At 42.4% G+C, this 23,987-nt stretch overlaps 1 protein-coding gene across 2 annotated transcripts; it reads right to left on the bottom strand.

Moving 5' to 3' along the window:
- Positions 1-3,327: 3,327 nt before the first annotated feature.
- Positions 3,328-11,517, bottom strand: CANX (calnexin). Of its 2 annotated transcripts, none has more exons than XM_082006029.1 (11): positions 11,381-11,517; positions 10,022-10,103; positions 8,416-8,608; positions 7,295-7,484; positions 6,534-6,647; positions 6,082-6,238; positions 5,542-5,757; positions 5,013-5,132; positions 4,765-4,906; positions 4,526-4,614; positions 3,328-3,912 (listed from the first exon to the last, which is right to left on the bottom strand). In XM_082006029.1, exons 1-11 carry the CDS (start codon positions 11,500-11,502, stop codon positions 3,859-3,861), a joined length of 1,479 nt encoding a protein of 492 aa, XP_081862155.1. In that variant the 5' UTR covers positions 11,503-11,517; the 3' UTR covers positions 3,328-3,858. The 2 variants fall into 2 exon arrangements, with proteins under 2 accessions (XP_081862155.1, XP_081862154.1); XM_082006028.1 differs by having other exon boundaries at positions 4,526-4,617.
- Positions 11,518-23,987: the final 12,470 nt, after the last annotated feature.

Consider the following 23,987-nt stretch of genomic DNA (forward strand, 5'->3'; position numbering starts at 1 on the left):
GTATAGCGTCACGAGCCGTGAGGGACATCCCTCCGAACCAATAGAAAGACGCCGAAGGGCGAATGAGGCAGCAGAGGCGTGGGCGGGCAGGGCGGGTAGCTGGAGGCGGCCTTCGGCGCGTTTAAAAGGCACGGGCAGAGAGGAGGCGGGGCGAGAGCAACGCAGCCATTCAAGCGCGCGGGAAGGCGGAGTCAGGGGTGATTGACAGGAAGGGGAGGGCAACGGCGGGCAGCGAGAGCCCACCTGCCTGCCCGCAGTAGCCAGGGCGCTGGAGCAGAGCCCACCCCGAGGCGCAGGGCTCACCTGCCGGCAGCGAGGGGCGGCTCTGGGAGGCTCGGCCCTCGCCCCAGGGCATCGGGGCAGAGCCAGCCTCGGCGAGCAGCAGGGCTCTGCACTACGGAATCCCTTCTTGCGAGGGTTAAAGCATGAGCTTACCTGGCACGGGGCTGCGGAGCAGTGGGAGAAAAACAGGCCTGTAGCAAAGAGAATTACTTATCCCCTCATGGGGCAGGGTTCTCCAACAGTCAGCGTCACCTCTTCATCCCTGGTCTTCTGGTTCCTAGTCCAGATCTGCTCCCTTCGCTTTGAGTGAACCACAAGTGATGAATACTTGTTCTGCTAATTAGACAAAGAAAGCCAAAGAGATTTAAGTTTCTTTATTGATTAGCTTTTACTTTTTTTCAGTTGAATCGTTTTGAAATGGACAGGTCTTTTCTACAAATGACATCACCATACTTCTTCAGCAACACTGAAAAACCCCAGGCCTTTTTGAAACCAGGCAGCAACAGTGATATTAACTGGGGAACAGTTAGGGATGGAGAGTGGTCACAAGCCCCACAGAGGTAACGACAGCCAAAGCCGAGCACATTTGAGGAAGGAGTAAGGAAAGCAAGAGCCAACTACAGAGACATACTAGCAATTAGCACTTGCAAGAGTGGCCCAGGAGTCAATCTTAAAACAGCCGTTTGAAATGCATTTTACAGGTCACAGCCTCAAGCTGTGATAATTCTGTAGAGCCAGACCCAGAGAGGCCAGATCACAGCCAGTGACACTTCTGGAACAGGTTAGTTGGTTAGCTGCATCTTTATCTAAACTCCCTTCACTAAGCACTCCAGGAGGAGAAAAAAAACCAAGCAATTTTCATCATTTCTACTGCCTTGTGTTTCAGCTCCCCTGTGGTTTTGTTTTGATTTACCATCTCAGTCGACACCCCCACCCCCCCCATCCCCATTTTCAGAAAAAGCATGTTCAGTGAGGCACAGCATCCTTTTCAGAAGCTGCCACTCTCAGGTGCATACAGACACAAAAGACCCAAATACACCTTCAAGTATTTGTAACAGTTTCAAACTGAGTTCACAGGTTACAACCAAGCAGAGCTTCAGTACTTCAAAAACACAGCTATGTTTTAAAAGCACTCAGGATAAGCAGATTTTTTTTTTTCTTTTAAAAGGCTTGGAAAAAAATAGCCAAGAGTGATACTGAGGTTAAACTGAGCCACCCAAGTTGGAAAGCAGGATAAAAAGTAATTTAGGAGTTGTCTATCCATTTTGGAAAGTCTTCATTTATTGTAGCGATTATTTAAGAAGCATACACTATGGTATCAGAAAAAGCCGTAACATGCAGACAGGAGACCTTTTCAGGAGATTGAGCAGAGGCAAATGTAGATTTACAATTAGCTTTAATATAATACTATTTAAAAGCTGATGCAGATCTTCGGTTCACTTTTGATGCCTTGAAAGAATATGTACGCACATGAATTGTTCAGGAATTTAAGGCAATTTGCACATTAAGATAAAAAACACTGGATTAATAGATTTTTATGTTGTGCTCAAAACGTTAGCTGAATTGAAGCCATTTACATATACTTCATCTCAAAGGACTGACAGTCATAAATAGCAGCTGCTCCTTGATAAAAATACAGTCCTGAGAACAAGCTAGTAGCAATGCTTAAGCTATGACATCTTCCATGTCAGAGTATAAGCTATTTTTGCAGTAAGGAGCAGTATTTACCAGGTGTTCAACAGGCAAAGGCATTCTAAACATGCAATAGCTCCCAACAGAAGTCTGAAATTACTTCCAATATCTTGCTTACAAGAGTTTATTTTGCATACTGCAGAAAGATCAAGAAATCCTGCTATGCTTTTGTGATCACTAACATTTCAAACACAACAGCCAAGGGATACAATGTAAGGACAGGCAGCAAAAGGTGTTTTACAAAAAAAAAATATCCCAAAAAGAAGAGTCTTCTAGTAATTGGTTAGATCATTTGCAATGGAATTGGAACACTCATTCCTCCCCAACCCCTGGGAATCATTCCCCCCCCACTATACCTATGTTATGACCAAACAACACTGGAGTGTTAAATTCAGTGCAAGAAAAATAATTTCAGGACATTTAATTTCACTCTGAACAAAGGCAAAAGTTTATCTATATAGACATCCAAACGCCAACATATTTGGTACAGTGTAATGAAATTACATAGATTTCACCCTCAGAGGTATGCTCTTATTTGTGATCACCTGCATTCCACAAAAAAGTGTTTGAAACAGCATAATATGGTAGACTCAATGCTTTAAAAAAATTTATTCAGCTGGAATTGGAATGCCCTAACATTCACAATATAATTTAGGATGCATTTGTTACATGAAGAGCAGATAAAAGACTTAAACAGTTTCACATACCAGTTAAGATACTCCACATGCTCCTTCCCCACCTACAATACTGACAGCTTGGTTAGTTGGATTTTTTTTTTCTTAACAAATACTCAGTTCAACTTGTCTACCCGACTACCTCCCCCATTTCTACAGGAGCAGACATACAGTGATAACAGTGAGAGGATATGGGACACTGTCCTGTCCAGTGTTTGGACCCTGGAAAGGAGTAGGCCTAGCTATAAAAATAGAGTTTGACAATGAGCTGAACATGAAGCACTTCAGCAACTGAGGCAAAGCTGCACTCAGAAAAAGCTGTATAGTCACAGCAAAAAGAAAGCATCAGTGGCTGAATAGAGGAGAAAGGGGGAAGTAGTCTAACACACCCCCCCAACAACCCATTTGCTTTACAAAAAGAGTTCAAGAACTAACAAAACCCATTATCTGCAAGGCCCACAGGATTAAATGACACATTAAGATGACCCACTCCAAATCCTAGATCATTTGTCAACACTTAACAGGGCTTTAGCCATGCACAGTATGCATATTCTATAGACTGAATAACCCCTTCCTTCCACCCCTTCTTCCTCTTTCCCCTCCCCCCAGAAGAATGAAGCTGATTAGAGAGTTTCGATACTGGTTTCCCCATACATCCCCCCCAGTTTTCTTTTCTGTTGACGGCAGAGGGGTTGTCAAATACATTGACAACTTTTCTTTAAACAATTATCAAATTTTAAGGGCTATAAAGACATTGGCGCATTTAGGAATTTACATATTTGTAAAAAAAACTAGTTATAAAACTGCATTTTTATAACCTAGCACTTTCACGAGTCATTGTTATTTTTCACTAATTAATACATTAAATTAAGCTAAGGTTTGAGACCAGAAAAGTTCTACCAATCTACTTAAAAACAGAAAAGAATATTTAAAACCAAAAAAATGAAAAGGTTAGTTATGTTACATTCCAAAATCCACAGCCCGTTATATTAAATGCATTCTTTCTACAGGAATGATGTTCTTTAGAACAGATGATTGCAAATATTTTACTGCTAGACACTCCATTACATTGGATAGTGTAACCGGAACCTGTGGATGATGAAATCTTGAGGTTTGTCCAAGTTTCAATGTAAGGTGTCCAAGGTCCTCTTCCAGAACCATGTTTGGAAAAAAAAAAATAAAATCACAGATCAAGTTCTTATGACTTTTTTCAATCTTTCCTTGGCTTTCTGTTTCTGGGTGATCTATTCACAGTTTCCTCCTCCTGCAAGAAAGTAATTTGTGTAAACATCAAGGAAATAACATCAAAGAATACCCTTAAAAAAACATTTTGAAAAAACCTACCAAGAATAATCTGCTTTCAGTTCTATGTTAGGATTTAATTTTTGAAAGGACCTACTTCTGTTACTACCCTTCCTGCCTGTACATGGCAAACACACAAATCCTCTTGTTTTCACAATGGATGCATACTATTTGCTGAGAATACTCAACAGCTGCTGCTGCAAGAATCCCTTTAACTTCAAGCACCACTCCACCCATTTTTAAGTCAGCCATTATGTTAGTGTGGAGCACTTAAGAGGTCACATCCTGACTGCACACAAAGCTGAATAAGCATTTTGCCTCAAGAAGATGCATTCCACACAATCCCACTCCTCTCACAATGCAGGGTCTACAGCAGTGCTTTTAGCAAGGTGCCCAGCTCTGCTGAGGCTCGTCACAGCAATTCCTATTCTACAGGGTGATTAAGTTTTCCAAAGTTCTGACACAGGCAGGGAGTATCACGTGAGCCAGGTTAACTGTTAACACTTTAGTAAGGCTTGTTCCACATGACAGGAAACAAATGTGCAGGACTTCCCTCAAAGATTAAGCATTCTTACCTCTGATGCAGGTTTCCTCTCCTCTTCCTCCTCCTCTTCCTCCTCCTCCTGACTAGCACTTCCTATATCAGCATCACTTTTCTGCTTCTCTTCTAAGGGAAATAAAAAAAAAAATTCTCATTCTTGTTTCTGACTTATCTTCAGTTCACCACTGGCTTTACTCCATGCTTGCCAATCCTGCTGTTTTATCCTATCAGAGAGAAAACTCGAACTGTTTTGAGATTATCTAGTTTACCTACCTAGCTTTTCCTCATTTGCTTCCTCTTCCTCCTCCTCCTCCTCTTCCTTGTCCCCTTTGTCTTTTTCCTCTTCTTTCTCCTCATCCATCACATCAGGCTGAGGAGCATCAGTCTTTTTGTATTCTGCAGCACTTGGCTGTTTCTAAAAAAGTAAGTTGTCAAAACCAGGCAATTATGTGACACTAAGGCACATTTTGCTGATTCTCTTTTTAAATGTTATACTACTTATTATTGGACAAAATGCATACCTTCCCAGAACAGCAGAAAAGGACAACAAGGAACACTGGCAAAGCCACAGTGAGGATGTAGACTACCCAAAGCCAGGGACGCTCTTCAGCAGCTGCCATCATCTGTCCCACAACACCAGGCTACAAGATAAAAAGAATGGTCAAATTTCATCCCATACAGCGAGCTGTAGCAGTTAAGTTTAAGCTACAGAATTTTCAAACAGGCTTTTTGTAATTTTGAATATTATATTTCATACCTCAAAAAAAAAAGCTAACCTGCAGAAGTGCTTTTTCCATAGTTTACAGATTAAGAATTAGGCTAAAATGAACAGCCCAACTGTCAGAGCAAAAACCTCACAAGAGCAGTGAGTACTCGTTGCTACTTACAGCAACCGTTACCATATTATAATTAGGAACTGAGATTCCAATCTAGTTTAACATAACCCCTAGCCTTGGTACATGTAAGTATATATTGATAAAGACTGTGGGAGAGAACAGCAGCAATGCTCCTACTGTTCCAGTCAGAAGCACACAATTAAACCTTTCTTACCTCTGCAGCACCATCAGCTGCCTTTTTCAGTCCCCATCCATCAATGGCCCAATCATCAGCCACACCTCTTTCAGTACAGATGATAAAGTTGTCAAAAAAGATGTCAGAAGTCATTGACCATAACTCAAGTCCCACAGCACTGAAGGGAGTCATCTTGAAAGGTTCCAAGTCTTCAAAGAAATCTGGGTTTGGGATCTTCCTAGGTTTCCATATACCCTAGGAAGACAAAAGACATTCAGCGTCACCTGCTATGATACAATTTTTAGTTTTCAGCTGCTTTTGAACGAAAAGAAAGACCAATCCATTGCACTTAATTGCGATGTCTGTGGGTACAACTTGTCAGATTTTGGGAAGCAATTTCTGTTTGTGCTACAAAGAAATGAAGCCGAGTAAGAAAGCACTTTGAATCTGTCCACTTGAAACACAGTACAATCATAACAGTATTTATATTCTTAATTACACCTACTGAATCTAAATCATTCTGCTTTTTGTAAGAGAAATGCTGCATTGGCCATCAGATTAAGCAATGAAAACACCAACCTGATAGTTCACATTATCAATCATAGGAGGCTTCCATTTGCCTTTGTAGTTTGGATTGTCAATCATGGGTCGCTGCCAGGTACCACAGCCAGGTGCTGTCTCACATTTGGGATTTGCAATTTGAGGTGCCTCCCATTCACCATCCATATCCTCATCCCTGAAAAGAGAATTTCAGTTTTGAAGTCCGCCCCTTGCCTTCATACAGAATAAGACTGAGTCAATGCCAAATTTCTGGAAAAATTAAAATTCCTACCATAAAATGGAGATACTGAAACTTTGTATAGCATAAGTCTGTAGATAAAGACACCACAGAGGGAACGAGGATTTCAAGAAATAGCTTGGAAGCACAGAAGCTCAACAAAAGCCAGTCCCTGAGCACAGCCTCCCCTTGTAAAAGCCACTACCAAAGCCATGAAGTATTTGCTGTCATCTGCAGCAGGCAGTAAACATACCAATCTTCGGGCTTCTCAGCATCAGGGTCTGCTACATATTCTGGCTCATCATCCAGCCAGCCCTCTGGTTTCACAGCATTTTCATCTGCAATCTTCGCAGGAGCATCTTCATCCCTTGAGATTAGAATATTATGTATTAACACACACAACACAAAAAGTTCTTAACTCCAAGGCATGATTCTACAGACTCTGAACAAGCCCACTGATCTAGACAACCAGCCAGCTTCACTTCCGACAGGGTAAGCATGGCACAGTCATGGTACCAACTGTAAGATAGTACTACTTATGTTTCAAAACCAACCTAGAAAAGGTGTATTACAGGAAATCCCGTATCTTAGTGGTTGCTGCAAACACGCATTTGAGCTTGAAATACAGTCTACAGTTCACGAAGCATAGGTTCTTGATTTTGGATGTCAGATATTTCAGTCACTTGTAACTATGCATTACATAAACAACCACAAACATCTTACAGTTATACTTTCTGCAGCTCATCTTTTGATCTTATCAAGCTAGCATAGCTGTTTCAGTAAAAGCTTAATCTGTGGCCAGCACAGCAACAGGAGCACTAAACAGTAATTCACAGAGGACACAGATCCTGTCTACCTTTGCCTACCAAACTGCTGCTCAGATGCCAAAACACAATCAGTTTAGATTACAAGGGTGAGACTCAAAACCTTTTAAGTCATCTGAGAAAGACTTTTTGATCAGGACCAAATTATCAGGCATAGGCCTCCCTCAATTCCACCCCTCCAACAGCTTACCAGTCATCTGGTTTAACAGCATCTGGGTCTGGGATTTTTGGTCTTTCATCCCAGTCCTCAGGCTTCTGGTCATTCGGGTCCTCAATCTCTCGGGGTGGATTCACAGGAGGAGACATATCATTTAGCAAATTCCCACTGTTGACAACTGTTTGGTCAACCAGTATTTCAAAACTATTATCAGGATTCAAGACTGTAGGAAAAAAGTTGATATAACCATTACATATATGACACAATGCACGCACCATAAAGTATCACTCATCCCCACTGTACAACTATAACTTCAGCAATCCAAACCACCACCTATCCAGCCATTGTTTTAAAGAATTGTTAAGAACCTTTCTCCTTATGCCAATGTATAACTAGTGATGATGTACCATATCTCACCTGGTGAGAAAGACAACTCATTGCAGGAGTACTATTTTAAATACGCTAAAAGCACAAAGAAGTGCTTTGTCAAGTGATTTACCAGTTACCACAGCAAGTTGACTTTGGCATAGTAAGTATTGCTTTAGTAGTAAGAATGGAGGTATTCACATCTTACTCAAGAGTAAGACTCGCTACTACTGACCCATGGGATTTTAATCTCATTCCTTTAGCCACTGCTGCCTCTGTAGTGGGAAAAGCTAGAGATATCCTCCTGAGTACTCACTGAAATATTTTAGTCACAGCTAATATACCAGGCCAGACACTGTACTTCAAGAACCACTGAGTTTGTCTGGTACTATGAAAGCAGCAAGATAAAAAGAGTATCCCTCTAAATCTAAAGCCTAATATACCCCAAATTACTAGGAGGCAGCATTCAAGCAGTTTGTATGTGTTGATAATCATTTTGGATAAACTTAGAATATCAATTTACTCACGATTGCTCTGAAATTCACTTTTCCTTTAACTACTAAGTTCAAGGTCTCATGACCTTTCTTACATAAATCAAGACTTCTTGCAAAGAAGAAATGAGCCTTTGTACAGTAAGACCAGTTTTTGCATTCAGAGCTTTCAAGTGGTTTTTAGTTCTATAGTGCGTCGACACAAGTACTCCGTTGTTCATCTGGCTCCTTTTATGAGCTTTTGATTCATGAAACATAACAGTAGTTATTAACATGTACGGTGACTGTTAACTATACCTAGAGTATAAAGATGAGTCTTCTTATCAGTAAAGTAAGTCTTCAGGTCTGCATCTGGACGCTTTGCGTGCTTCTCCTCATATCTGCCAGTCTTTGGGTTTTTGTGCCGGAAGATGAAGTGCAATTTATAGTCCTCTCCACATTTGTCAGGGCCAAACATGATTGTATATGGAGTTTTGTCATGGAACTGATCCTTTAAAAACAATGCAAAACTTCATTCTATTATTTTGAAACGCAACTTAAGTCACTGCCTGGCATAAGAATTGCCAATTCATTAGAAGTTATTCTGCAACTTGGATATCAAGGCAGTGAAGTGCCCACACTACAGCTTGTACAAGGAATACAAGCCTCTAGAAAACACACCAGAATCGTCCCAGCTACTTGATTTCGCACCTTTGGTTTGGTCTCTACTTAACAGATGGAAAAGAGCAGCTATTCAAGTGTTATCAAAAAGTTAAATGTAAGTGACAACCACAATGTTTAAGTATAGCTCTACATTACAATAAAGGATTTAAAAAGCTATGACTACAGAAGTATCAGTTACTGGTAATAATGAACAACTAGCTAGTCCAGCAAGTTCTTCACACAGCAACAAGCAGCATTAAAAGTGAGGCCAAATGGTATTTAGTTTACACACTCATAAACTGGTGTAGTCTCAATCTGAGAGCTAACTGGATATAATCTCACCTCTGAATACTGCAAGCAAGTCTATTTGTTCTTGCTAATGTTATCTCAAAATTCAATGCACATATGAAACTGGTTAGACAGCCAAATAGTCTTTTGGGTGTCCTTTCTTTTTAAACTAATTTGGAATCAGTATTAATAATAAAACTCCAATGAGACTGCAAAAGGAAAGGAGAAGGACAGGTAACAAGTCATAAAAGGTACTTCCTATAAAGTCTAGGAAGACAGCTAAATAAACCCCATAGGCTACACAAGCCTATGCAAGGTGACCCATCAGTTAAGCTTTGGCTGAATATATCACTTTAGGTAGGTATGCCATTGAGAGAAAGTTATTCTTAATCCTTAGGAGTTGTAGCATGGTCTCTTCCATTGAACATATTTTTTAGGACAATGCATTCAAGGGTCATTTATGAAGCAAATGGTTCTGTATAGCTAGTGCATGCAGCTGAACATACAAGGCTGTATCCAGTCCAACCTCTCAAGACTTTTTTTTTTTTTTAAGATATACCCAGTAACTCACAAGTGGGTTCCTATGTCAGAGACAAGGCAATAAATGCAAGGTATATTTTTAATGATTCGCATTAGTCTGTTTTAAAAGATGAAACATGGTATCTTCCTTCTGGGCACCAGCTTCCTCAGAACGTTTCTCCTCATACACTGCCTACTCTCATAAGATACCTCCCTCTTTGGTCCTAGAGCCTAGGGAAACCTGAAGCATTGCAGACTTTAGCAAAGGTCTGGAGCTGCTCAGCTGCTAGGAAACTCCAGTGTTTCCACTCAAGAGGCCAAAAATTGTTGAGTACAAAGTACTTTGAGCTCTAAATATGCCCCACTGCCTTTATTGAAGGCGTTTCTTCAGGAAGAATTTAAATGAAAAAAGTTTTCTTTCACAGTTAATACTCAAAGTAGCAGCATTACTCACCAGGTTCAATTCAGGAGTTTTTGAAAGCAATTTCACATAGGCCCCACCACATTCTATTCCATTTTGGAAGTTTACTTCATACCTAATTTTAGTTTTGGACAGAGAAGGGGAGAACACGTTATACATGAAGAAAAATTACTTCTGTAATACACAATTACAATTTTCAAGTACAAATTAACAGTAAGAATGTTTTGTTGTTTGCTTTAAATCACATGACCAGTGAATATTAAAAATACACACTGCACTCTAGGGTCTGAGAAACAAGAAAGAGTAAGGATTTAGGAGACTTAACCTGACATAAAAGATTAAAGGAATTGAGTGCTAGTCTAGAAGATTATGATCTAGAAGTAGAGAGAAGGAAGAAAAAGCTTTCCAGTAGGACACTGCAACAGAGATTAAGGCAAGCCAATTATTTTCCCCACAACTACTATGGCAGATAGACAACTCAATTTGCAAGACTACCAAAGCAACAACAACTGGATCCTAGGAGAAGCCCCTTTAGGGCTATAAGCATACAACAGTATATTTAGTGATGCCAAGGAGTCTGAAAAGGCAAAACATCTCTGTTGGGAATAAGCTAATTATGCTTGATCCTCTCTCAATGCTAGCAGCTGGAGTGGATGACCACTGGGATTTATTTTTAGCCTTGTATTTTGAGCCAAAACTAAACAGTCATGCAAAGTAAAGTGACCAATTATCTTGTGCAAATACAAATTAGCTTACTCTGTTTAAAACTGATAAACTAGGTAATAACCCACAATTCAACTGTCCTCACTGAATTATTTCCACCTCTCCTCCCCACCCCCTCCCCCTGCCCCCAGCTTGCTAGTCTAACATACACACAAGTACATTCTTCTACATCAGTCATGGCCAGAGCTAGGCAAGCTGTTCATCTTGAATGACAGATGAACTAAGACAAAGGAAGGAGGAAACGAGTGCATCTTTACCACTCTATCCACTCCACCTTGGAAACAGGGGACAGCTTACTGCATAAGAAAGTGCATACAGACCAGCTTTTTTCCAAAAGGACAAGGACTTCCACAATTGGCAGTACAAAAGTCAGTTGCCTGACCTTGTTACTACACTTAAATCAAGTGAACTGATGTCCCAAGGCAGGTTACCAAGTCCAGTTTTCATAGACTTCTTTCTTTTTCAGGCTTCAGAGGGCCCCATGCTATTCCCAACTTCCCACTTTGTGAATATGGGTTGCTATTTTACTCTTAAACTGTATAATAGGTTACAGTCTCTTGTGTCATCTAGACCCCCAGTCAACAAAATCTTAGTTATGGAATTAACCTCAGCCTTCCATCATGTTATCATGTCATGCAATAGCAGAACACTAAGCTATCCTTTACTTACTGTATAATAAGGGGTTTGGTATCAAATATGAAAGGCTTTGAAAGTTTGGATGAAATTGCATGATGCTTCGCTCGGGTTACCAACACAAGGCCTTTGTCTCCTGGAAGCTTAGTGTCCTTCATGTCTTGGACTTCCCATTTACCTGGAGATAAATTAATCAAACATTATCAAGACTTGTTCAAGACAGCCTTTGTTTAGTCCAAACAAGATAGTCAGCATTCTGAAGTAACACCCAACAGGGTATCTTATCAAGTTATTAGCATAACATCTTCACTAAAAATTATCTTAAAACCTCCAAGTGGATATTTTGTCTAAATCAGAATTACACTTTATATTGTTAGCCAGATATATAAACACTCCTCCCATTTTCTTCAGTGAATATAATTTCAACTGTGAAACAGAAAACAAAGGCTTGCACCACTTCTTCAGGAATGACAAAAGATGTCAGAAACACCTATCATCCAAAACCTGGGTTGGACTCACCATCATACTTGGAAATCTCATCATCTGCATCATCTTTTTTTGCTCTGGAAAGGATCCATCTAGAAGACAGACATCCAAAGGTCAAAAAGCCATACTTTTTCCCCCCCCACTAAAAATCCTGCCCTTAAGATACGATAACCCTTGCTGTCCTCTGACTACACCCCAGTGTCTTGATCCCCTGAGTCATTCTATCCTGAAGCCTGTGAAAGTTTTCTGCATTTGCCACTTCCCAGCCCCAAAGTAGGATCATGGCCTCAGTGTTTTGCTCTTGTAAAAAAAAAGTAAAGTACCTCACCATCCTCACATTGCCTGAAAAAAGCAAAAAATCAGATGAGGATTAAAACATTACACAGGTATAGCTCACCTCCCCCTCCTTACTAGAACTTAAGGAAATACTAGTTTAGCTCAACAGTAACAGCCAGCTCGTATAGTCACTGCTGTAATCCTCACCAACCATTGCCCTTTGATTCAATTTTGAATAACGCAGGCTCCAGTGAGGGTTTCACTGCCTTTCACCAAAATTTTTAATTATTTGCTATACTGAATCATCCTTCAGATTATACTCACCCATCCAGAGTTCCTTTATCAAAGGACTCCGCAAAGTACACCTCGCCAGTTGGGACTGGGGCCCTGTAGGTAACCTATTAGAAAAGGGAGGTGTTTATGCACCTTTCAAGGCACTCTCTAAAGAAATACGGGCATATACAGCCCACATTCCCGCTCTACACTCATATGCCGCTTACCTGGAACACCCTTGCAACATAAATACAGAAGTTACATAAATACTGCTGCTGTGCCAAGCCATTATGCTCTTGCCCACGACTAAAACTAAAGCATGTATCTAGCTGGAAACATCAGCATTAATTCCCAATAATCACATCACAGATTTCAAGGGTGGATCTAAGTTTTCAGGAAGAATGCGGGGGACATGAGAATAGGAACAAAGAAGCTAGGCTTAATTCCAAGCCCTGCTCCCAGATAACATCTTAAATAACAACACAACATATTAAATGTTAGCAAAGTAAAGACAACTCTGATTACATTAACCACAACACAAGTAGTAATTAAATTTTTAAAAGAAGTTCCATGCCAAACCTTTGGAGTTGGAGGAGGAGTGTTCATTTCAGGCTTTGACTCTTCTATCTCCTCAATGCCATCATCCAAGTCATCCTCAATATCAACTACATCATCACCATCATTGTCATCATCCATGTCATGTGCCTGGACAGCAAGAGTCCCAAGAGCAAGCAGGGTCACATACAGTAGACATTTCAGCTCCATGATCTGAATAAATAAGACAAGGCAAAGAGGTCAAGCCAGTGATGCATGTGGAACACAGCATTGCTTCTCAGTACAAAACCAAGCATCAAAGACAACAGGTGAAGTGCCTAGTCATAGCACTGAAAGAAAACTGCAAACTTATTTTTTCCGCTGTTATTTACTACATCTGGCTGGTTGAGACAGCTCTAAAAGCTGTAGAGGAATACAATGTAAAGCTAAAGTATTTAATATAAATTAGACATTAACTGAGTGGACGACCATGTGTGCAAGTTTTGTAGATCATGCTGCAGAAGCATCATAATTTTGTTCTTACACTGACACAGTCCATGAGGAGAACAGCAGACACACATACACAACAGCACAGCCTATGTAGCTGCAAAAGCCTAAGCAGCAAATCTATTTCTTGCTTATGAAGGGCTTTAAATGCATCATGTAGAAACTGAAATTTCCATTCAGCTCAGGAACTGAATTACAATTACCTAGCTCTTTGAAGCAAAGAGTAATCACTCCTCCAACTCCTGTTCGATGGTTTTTTCCTTTCAACTGTGGGACACTGGCGTTGTCATTCATCAGTCTCCCTCCCCAGGTTTTATTCTGGACTTACTGCCAGCAGTCATTGATACTACTGGCAGATGTCTATAAGCAGTTGAGACTACTGAGGCAGACCCAGGAGAAAATTTCTTACTATTTAACAGACAGTTGATTTTATTCCCCTCTTTTGACCTCTAATTTAATAGGATGACCAAAGAAAAAGAATATCTGTTAACAGAGGCTTTACAGAATTAAAATATCACACTTCAATTAATTTATAAGGTACCCAGCACATCGTCACACCTAAAATACAGTAGGCCTTGGCAAGCCGTAGCTCAAAAGATCTTGTGAGTAAAATGTGTTTCAATTTGACTTTCTTGCTAGAAAAACAAGATCACTGCACCTTTAGGTTAGGGCAGCACTCCTAGGGTGCTGTTCAGTTTTATCTGCCCCAAAAAAAACCACAAAAACAAACTTGTGCTTGCTCACCTTTCCTCCTTTGAATCCCATTCCAAATTTTTCTTCCAAAACCAGATTTGTAACTGAGACTAATACTTTTTTTGAAAGCAAGTATGAAACCAAACATCCCCTCCTTCCCTTACACTCCTGCCTCAGGCTGTAGCCCTGTAGACTTACAAACATAATGCAAGCAGAGTTAATAGTGCCTGTAGGGGCATAAGATCCTGCTAGAAAATAAACTTTCAACTTTCCAAAGCATGTTTAGGCATCTAAAAGAATCTACAGTCTTAAAGGCTTATCCGTACTATCCAATACTCCACAACTACATTGCATGCCAGATCTACCATTATGAGATTATTCTTTAACTTACTTCTAATGACAGAGGGGATGTTTTGTAACTACAAAAAAAACCACCCGTATTTTAAAGACTTGCACTGAGGTCACGTCCAGTTTGTCACTACAGCAACATGCAATTGCAGCCAGTTTTCTAACAATAGTGATGGCCTTGAGGATTATGGTCTAAATGCATGCTCACAACTCTCCCCCTCACAGCTCAGGCAACTGCACCAAAACATCTCTGAGCCAAAAGGACACCATTCACAGCATGAGCAGCTGACAACAAACTTTCAAGTGTTGTTAAATATGAGCAAAGCTTGTTTGCTTAATGCGCAATGTACAGCCAAAATTGAAAACAGTTACAGACCTCATAGCTCTTATTACGGATGTGGGACCCACAATACAAATCCAAGGAATGGAAACTATCAAGCAAACATCGGTACCCTTGGAAGTTCAAGGTGCTCTTGCGCAGATAGCATGCTCTCTTAATGAACTCATGCTCACCAGCATAAAATCAGTACAGAAAAAAGAGCCTGAAGCTTCATTTGAAAAAGTGATTTTTAAAGCCCTGGATGAGTCCTGTGTGACCAAAGCAACTACAGATGAGATGGTACAAGGACTGCTTTCCAAGAGAAGGGTTGAATTTGTCTTACCTTACCAACAGGGCCTCACCAAATCCATTTTTTAACTAACTTCAGGAAGCTTTTACCCCAAGTTTTATAACTGCTTTCAAATTATGTTATGCAGACAGAATGACCACTTCATGATTTGGAAAGTTATATGCAGAAATTAATATTAAAAATATAGCAAGGTTAAAGATAAGCCAATTCTCTCCTCTCCTTCCAAGAGGAAGGAGTTTCTGCATACCTCCTCCCAAGCAAAGGATATTAATTATTTAGTATGCGACTAATCCCTTAAGTAATCTCACCGCTAGCCAACCAGCAATAAAGTTTTGGTGAAAGAATTAAATCATCTCCCCTGTCATGACAGTACTGACTCCATATGTAATAATTACCTACTTCACAATCCCACCCCAACTACAACCCTTTGGAAATACTTGTCAGCAACAAATGGACTTTGGTAAATGCTAGCACATAAGTGGCAAAGCCACACAGCCTCATGTTGTGGCCAAGGCTGCTCCAGAAATTGTTCTGTCAAACCATCCTAGTGAAACCAGACGATTCTATCAGTGACCCATACAGCAGGGGCAGAAGCTATGCCACTCTGCACATCTGTGCTCCTGATACAACCATATTGAATTTGAGGCCTCACTGAATCTTATTTCAAGGTAGAAGTACTAAGTTCAAGTTCCCAAGCAAGGTTCCCCCCCCGCCCAAAGAAAGCTAAAAGCGCAAAGAGAAGCTAATCCAGTTTCATGTCCTTGCCTCTTTATAGTCATTGGCAAGCAGTATTCACAAGCTAATATCCCTACAGAAAGCTGTTTAGGACACCGCCTACATATTAAAATCAGTCCCAAATTCAACATAAGCTACCATTCATACACCTTGAATACAGACTGGTAGCATCTCCTGCAACTACTGCTTGTTGTGCCAAGCTCCTCATTCTGTTAATCTGTAACAACATACAAACTGTCTAAATTATAAGAAATAAAAGACACCATATTCTCAGAAGAGCAGTTTAAGTGAAGCACACATTTTCAATATTTAAAAAGCTACCTCTAGCTATAATGGATGTACGGCTACAGGAGAAAATTTCAACTTCACTTCACACAATCCTTAGGGACACAACAGAAACATGACTGCCCTAGTAAATTGGGTTATAAAGGGAGGAAGTGGGGAGAGAAGAAACTCAGTTTTATACAAAACAGGCATAAACCAATTTTTCAGTGAAGCTTTAAGTTGCTAGCAACTACAGGTGTTCAATTAGTCACCTAAAATGTAGTCTAACCTTCAGACACACAGCCACCTACTCTATTATGATCAGATTTCCCCCTGGAAGAAATGTCCAATTTCCAAGCAATTATTATCATTAGCCATTTCTTACTCTGATTGCACTTCCCTTCTTTAGGTTTAACTGTGTAATATTTCTGACGGCTAGCAAATTTCTGATCATGCAACTGCCAAAAGCCTCTAACAAAGGAACCCTTTCATAATAGGCGAGAGCTTCCGACATCTCCATTCTACTTCAGTGCAACCCCCATTTTCACCATTAACGTTTCAAGTCAGGGATGACTACAACTTCAACTATTTTCTTTTTTTAATAACATCTTCAGACACTTATAGACATTGACACACCATTTGGATCGAAGAGAAAACGACTGCAGTGTAATACCAAAGTACTAACTGGGAAGAGAGTTCAAGACTGCCAGGGCTAACAAATCACTTGTTCTCGGTCTGTGTGTCCACCCACAACCAGCTTCTACACTAGAAAATTTATAGCTGACATTTAAGCACTGTTCACCTGCAAAGGCTGAAGCATTTTCCCCTGGAATTTACAGAAGCTGTAGTAGGGCACTGAAAACACTACACTGCACAGACTTTACTTTTTACGAAATAAGAGCTAAACCAAATTGCAGTGAGATTTAGAGACAGGATCAGCTTCTTGCCATAGCAGTGGCACTCAAAACGTGGGGCTAAGTGATTGCTACCTTTGGATTTCAAGGCTTTCAAGGAAGTCATGCAGCTTCAGAGATTTATTTTTAGTTAGAATTCCCTTTTTACTAGGCATAAAGGGGAAGGGAAAGTTCTTCTTAATTATTGGCATCACACTGGAAACATACAGCAGACAGTTGTCACCGTTCTAACATACATGTCCTGGTGAAGGACAAACAGTGAAAAGCCCCACACAAAGGACATTTAAGTCTTTTGCTATCATACTTCCAGAACATACTATTTAGACAGTAACTTCCCTGTCAGGCCAAACAGAGCCTGCAAAACCAGTTTAATCATCTCCTTGGTTACTCATCTATTTGAGTGGTTCATCAAGCCAGTTCTTAAGACTGCATATTTCAGAATGTATAACTACAGTCGAATTGCTAACCAGCTATCTAGTTTACTACTTAGTTAGTTGTTTGGGGTTTTTTTAGAAGAACTTACAGTCAGATGAAATGGGTCTTATTAAAAATAAGTCATTCGCTATGAACTACACCTCAACAATTTAACTGGAAAAGCATCAGTAGTTTCTATTTCAGCAGCATCTGAAGTGACCGCTGAATGACTTAAACATAGGAAAAGCAAAATTTGCTAGCAGAGTCCTGTGTTCCAAATATTGGATTTCAATATGGTATTTACAATGGAAGCACACCAGTAAAAACAAGCACAAGCAAGGCAAAAATTATGGAAGAAAAATTTAAAGGCACAAAAGTAAAGAAATTCATCACAACACAAAAAATGCAAGGAGACAAGAACTCAAAGGCTGACACACAGATACTCATTCTCTCTCCCAAATGAGACTTTTATGGTTTCTGAGCAAAGGCTTGGCTATCTTAAGAAACTCATAGTCCATGAGTTTCTTAAAGTCAGAACTACTGAATAGCAGAGGAAACCTTTTCTACATCTCACAATCCCTCCACCTTCCACATCCTGGCTCCTCTGCGGTGCCAAGGTAACTGTTTACACAGCCTCATGATGAACTAGCAGTTGGTTTAAGATGGCTCAAAATCCTTCTGCCGTGTTATTTTAACCCTGAATCAATATGTCAGTCCAATCCAGTAGGCAAAGGCAAAACAAGTTGTAGCAGGACAAGTAGAAGTAGTGTGAGACAAAGTAGCCAAGGATAAAGGAAATTAAGCTGCTGGCAGCAGAGTCAGCTTAATGCCATAGTTTCATGTGCAGTTCTGTCAGCCGTGCTCCTCTAAGACAGACCTGTCTTCAGGCAGATTTGGGAGATCTACACTCTATGGCAAAGCTGAACAACTAATTGTGTGGCCAAACGCTGTAGTGTCAGTGACCAGTACATTATTTCATCACCCCTCCAAGAGGGATAATAAAATTATGTTCATATATGCAGCAATGTGTATGATGCAGACAATGCTATTTTTCCCCTTAAATGTTTAGTTTTGCAGCTAGGCAACTTTGAACATTGTGAAGATTCTGCTTTTAACATCATAACCCAATGAACAGACAACAAGGCTGAACTAAAACTGCCTTGCTCACAACAGGCCAGAGGCAGGAGCAATGTGGGGGGGGGGTGGTCTGCCCCCTCCCCACCCCTTTTGTTTTTTTGTGGTGGGTTTGGTTTGTTTTTTTTTTTTTTAAGGAGGGATTGGCTAGGGTACACTGCTACATAAGGTTTGAGGAAAAAGTTTCTTGGAGAGGATTAGCTAAACCTCCCCTGGAGAGCTTGATAACCCCACAGGAAAAGCTGCTTTCTGTTTGGGTTATAAGGAGTACAAACCAGGGAAGAGATTAGGTGTGAAAGGTGAGAGCAGCAAAGCCTGCTTTTAATAAGCATTTCAAATATGACAGTTTCTAAAAATAATGTACAACAGTGCAGATACAGTGCAGATACATAAGGGAGAAAACACCATGTACCGTTTGTCAGCAGAGATCATTCCTGCAGAACTGGAAGTCCTTGGAGGGCAAAGACAGAACTGCAAGGGTTTTTGACCATAAAACAGATGGTCTGCTAGGAAAATTGCATTAGGTGGGGGGAGATTTGGAGGTGACCCGAGATCTTTCAGACCACCATGCCTAGAAATTAATTCAAGTTTTCCCTGCTACTGATTCCAGCAATAACAGGCTGCCATCGTGATCACTACTAGAGGCAGAAAAAATGAAAGGCCAGAAAAGGAAGTAAAAGGCAGGGCTAAGTACAAGTCACAGTGTATTCTCAGTAGAGGATTTATTCATTTACTTAGGGGGAAGTGCTGCAGCACATCAAATGAGAAGGTAATTTAACAGAAGTTGCAAGCTTTCTTACTGTTTTGCATTAGGCTTCCCTTCCTAGGAGGGTGGCTGATACCAGGAAGAAGTTTGTATCTTATACACAGCTTGTGATGCTGTCTGAATTGTACCAGTATTCCCTTCATAATACTTTATTTTTTAAACTAGAAATAGCAAGACTTAATACAAAGTTTAACAAAACTAGGAAAAGCTTTGAGTTAAGTGTTTTGGATAAGCCCATGTAATATGACTAAATCAAGAGTAAGGAGGTTTTTTTAAGTCATTTCAAATGCATCAGAGTGAACCTAGACTAACATAATTCAACCTGTATTTAACCAGTATTTTGTCTGTATTTTCTCATACATTATTACCATTCCGCTATCTCCTTGCAGTATTTTAGCAACAGCCCCAAAGCACAGTGGGTAAAATGTCCCATAAAACCTGTGTGTCAGCTACACTTGTTCAACAATGTTGAGTAAACATACTGCATTTAGAAATACATTACATTCCTAGAGACTAGTTTACAGACACCTAACATACTCCAAATAAGTTCCAGAAAGAGCTTTCCACGACACATTGCAGAAATGCTACAGCATTAATTATGTTAACACTGACAGTAATAAAGCCTGGACCTTTACCATTACTACTACTATTAATACACATCTGCGTCCCTTCACAATCAAATCACCTGCAACATTTCTCTTTCTCCAGCCTAGAAAGTTCTTAACCACAAAACTGCATGTGAAAGTTCATTCTTTAGAATCAGTGCAGACAAGAAAGCAGAAGGCTATGCATGCTTTAATTCAAAGGAGTGGGGTTCTTTTCATTTTAAAAGCTCATGATACAATCCTCAGCCACAAATGAGAACTGGGATGTCATTAATATATTATTTTGAAGACACCCCACATAAATGACAGTCGGGCAGTGAAAATCAAAGCATGTGTTTTAAGTCCCCAAAATTCTCAGACCTTGCTGCTGCAGTCTCCTACTCCGTACTTCACCTTTGGCCTCCCTCGCTGTTCAATTACCACATCTTCCCCACCTGTTGGGCCACCAGTTCTGTGCCTTGAACTCCCCCTTTCCAGAGACTTCTACTTCCCCTCGCACAGCCCGAGCCCGGCCGCACTCTGTGCCCCGCACCCACCTCCCCTTCTAGCTCTGTGGGGCCTCCTACTTATGGTTGGCGTTTTTAGGTAGCTCATGACTATACCTCATGAGTATTCCCACACACGTTACCGGCCGACATTAGCACGAGAAGACAGATAAAGCCCAAACCACAAGCCAACTCCGCCAGCCCGCATCTACCTCCGATCCCCGCCTCCCCCCGTCAGACACCGCTCCCCGTCCCACCCCGTCGTGGGGAGGAGACAACCAAGCACCCCGCCGGCCCCGCTCCAGCCGCGGCCCTGCCACAAGCCGCTCCCCGGCCCGGAGGTCCCAGAACTTACTAGAAGACCCACCACTCCCCGCCAGGCCTCTCACGAGGCCCACGGGAGCCGAACGGGCGCCTGCAGCAGCCCCGTGCCCGCCGCAGGCACGGCCGCCCCTCTCGCCCCAGCTCCCGGGGATCCCCGCCTCCCCCTCGCCCCTGGGGGACCCGCCGCCCGCCCCGCCGGTCCCCCGCCACCCACCACACCCAAGGCCCAGCAGCATCCTGCCGCCCCGCCGGGCTGGGCTCTGCCCGCCGCACGCCCCCGGCAGGCGCGGTTGCCCCCGCCGCCTCACCCCGCCGATCCCCCGGCATACCCTGCGGGCTGGCCCGCTTCCCCACCCCAATGGTCGCGGAGTTGCCCCGGCCGGGGCGGTTGGGGCGGGGGGGAGAACGGGGACGGACACGAACTCACCCCCCGCAGCGCCGCGCGCGCGCCCCCAGCCTCCCCGGCCTGCCCTCCCCGGCCCTCACCTCCGTCACGTGTCCGCACGCCCAGCGCCAGCGCCACCGCCCGCCTATCTACGGCGCGCCAGCCCCGCCCCCGGCCCACCTAGCTCAGCCTCTTCCATTGGCGGAGAGCGCGCCCGCCCGCCCATCCTGCCGTCCGTCTGGCATCACCATTCGCTTTCGCCGCCGCCGCTCAACAGCCCGCCCGCCTCAAAACACGCCCCAACGTCGCTGCCCTTCGTGGAGCGCTGTTATTGGTTGATGGGGTTGCAGGAAGTGTACGGTGAATGGCTGGTTGAGAGGAGGCCGTTGAAATGTGGGCGGGCACTCAACGGATCTCCGTCCAGGGGCGGGGCAGTGGCTGACAGGGTAATGCGGGCGGCGGGCCGCCCGGCGGGAGGGGGCTGAGGCGGGGTCCTGCGCCGCTGCTACCGCAGGCCCCCGAAGCGAGAGCCCAGCGGCCGAGCTTGCTTCACGCCGAGCAGCGGAGGGGCCGCCTGTGCAACTGAAGATGCTGGGGGCGGGAGGGCTCACCCGGAAGGTCTGTCCGGGAAGGCTGGAGGCCACTGCTTGTCCCAGTGCCTGAACATTGTGATATTAAAGAGCAAGTTCACCTTCACTTCCATCTTCTCATTCCTTTGCTCCTTAGAAAGGGTTTTCAAGTTCTCCTGCGTATTCAGAAAATTCAGTATATCTAATAATTTTTGATAAATTAGAAGCTGACGATTTAAGAAAACTAAAAAGTGACACATACTCCAGTGTGTTCAGAACATGGCAGTGCTGCTCAGGCAGCCTCTTGTTGAAAGACCTTCTGTAATATCAGAAGCTTTAAGCCATGCTATATTTCCAAAATTAACATCACGTATTTCTGTAGAGGTGAAATACTGTGTAAAAGCTCAACATTCACACATCTGAACAAGTACAGAAGCACAGGGAAACACAGAAATAACTGTCCCTGCTGTACTGACCAGGAAGGAGGGGCCGAAAGAGGTAACTGGTTTGCATGGGACCACGCAAGTAACTGTCAGATTAAACTTCAGGAGTCCTTGTATCCTGCTGCGTACGTACGGCAGCGTGGGACAGCAACGAGCAAGGCCCCGCCATGAGGAAAGCAGAGTCCTGTCACCCCATCAGTAATACCACTTTTAGGTTCTATCTGAGCTGCTCTGGCTGAAAACAGTCAAATTGGAAAGCTGTATCTGCACTACCCAGTTTAAAGCAAGCTCCTGTGTGGTCTGTGGGCTGCAGCCTGTTCCAGCAGATAGGAGGTATTCCGTAGGAATACCAAATTCAATATTGCTAGGAGGGGCAGGATGAAGGAAGAAAGAAGAGGTGGGTTTTTTGTAAACATAAATCTGTTTTGAGTTGATGCAATGAGTCAGCAACATAAGTCTCCCCACAGAGAAAATTCCACCGCGTTAGGACAATGCAAGCAGGGCCCCGGCGCTCAGAAATAAGGCTCAGCATAAATTAAATCAGCAAATCCCTGTTTACACTGAAGTTTGGAATCGAACACTCACATTTTTCCAGAAAGCCACCAAGCTGGCTCCTAAACCTCCGTGTTGAATGAGCTACACCCAAAGACTGAGCAGAAGATGCAGACAGGCAAGCAGGAAACAGCCACAAACAACAGGCAGCACACGAGATACCAAGTACTTTAAATAAGAAACTAAAAACACCATGGAGGAATACTTTAAAGGGTAACAAAGCAGTACAGTTTAGCAGGCTCCCTCCCCAGTCTAGCCAAAATCCAGTTTTCCACCAACTATCTTTCAAGCCCCTCTTTGGAAACAGATTATTAACTCCAACATAACTCGCAGGACAGCACGACACTACTGCAGCAATCAGACAAGCACTGGGAAGTCAAATACACACACACATGCCTCACATATGCTTCCCCTTTCTCTCCCACCCTTTCCCAAAAAAGAAGACATTCCTTCCTTTTACAACCTGCTGAATCATGGCACAGGCAGGCAGCCCTGAAACCCGCTCCTGCCTGTGCTGCTTTGTCATCAAGGGGAACAGAACAGCCTAAGTTTAAAAAAAAAAAAAACAGCAGCTGCTAAAAGCATGTCCTACACAGTGATGTTCACGATGTTTGAACTCAGATAAGAGGAAAGCAAAATCAACACAAGAGAGAGGGAGAATCCAGAAAGAAAAAAAAGAAAGGGATAAAGGGAACAGAAGAAACATGAACAGAGATTTAACTGCTTTGGCAGCCGAGAAGGTGGTATTTTTAGACCAGACTATGGAGTGCCAGGGCAGAGGTGATGAAAGAAAGAGGGATGGTGGATACCGCACAGCAAACATGACATTGTCAAGGAAAACCATTTAGGTGTGTTCAGGCTTTGCCACAGGACATTTGCCTTGTTCCACTGATAAACACTCAGGGAGCATGCTGTTCTCTGATTTTGGCAGTAAATTTGGAAAGGCAGAAAACGAGCAATGTGGTGAGGCTGGCAGAGCCTGAACATGCAGAACTCGGAGGTGAGAGGCAATTCTCAGTTTATAAGTGAACCACAGCTTTGAATGATTGTATTTTTGGGTACTTTTCTTGCCCTGACTGTTACCAGACAGAGGAACCTCCTGTGCTTTCAGCTGGTACTTTCCATTCTTAATTCCTTCTAACCTCGATCTCCAAAGAATTCCTCCTTCCTTAATCCCTGCAGGGCATTGCAACATCACTAGCACTCTCCTTGTATTTCAAGCATTAGTAGTAGATCTTTTCAGACTCACTCTCTGGAAAACTGGCAAGAACTGAGTGGAAAATCAGGCAGGTCAGAGTGGCAGGACA

This window comes from Phaethon aethereus (genome assembly GCF_964289735.1).
Source record: "Phaethon aethereus genome assembly, chromosome: 14".
Classification (NCBI taxonomy): Eukaryota; Metazoa; Chordata; class Aves; order Phaethontiformes; family Phaethontidae; genus Phaethon; species Phaethon aethereus.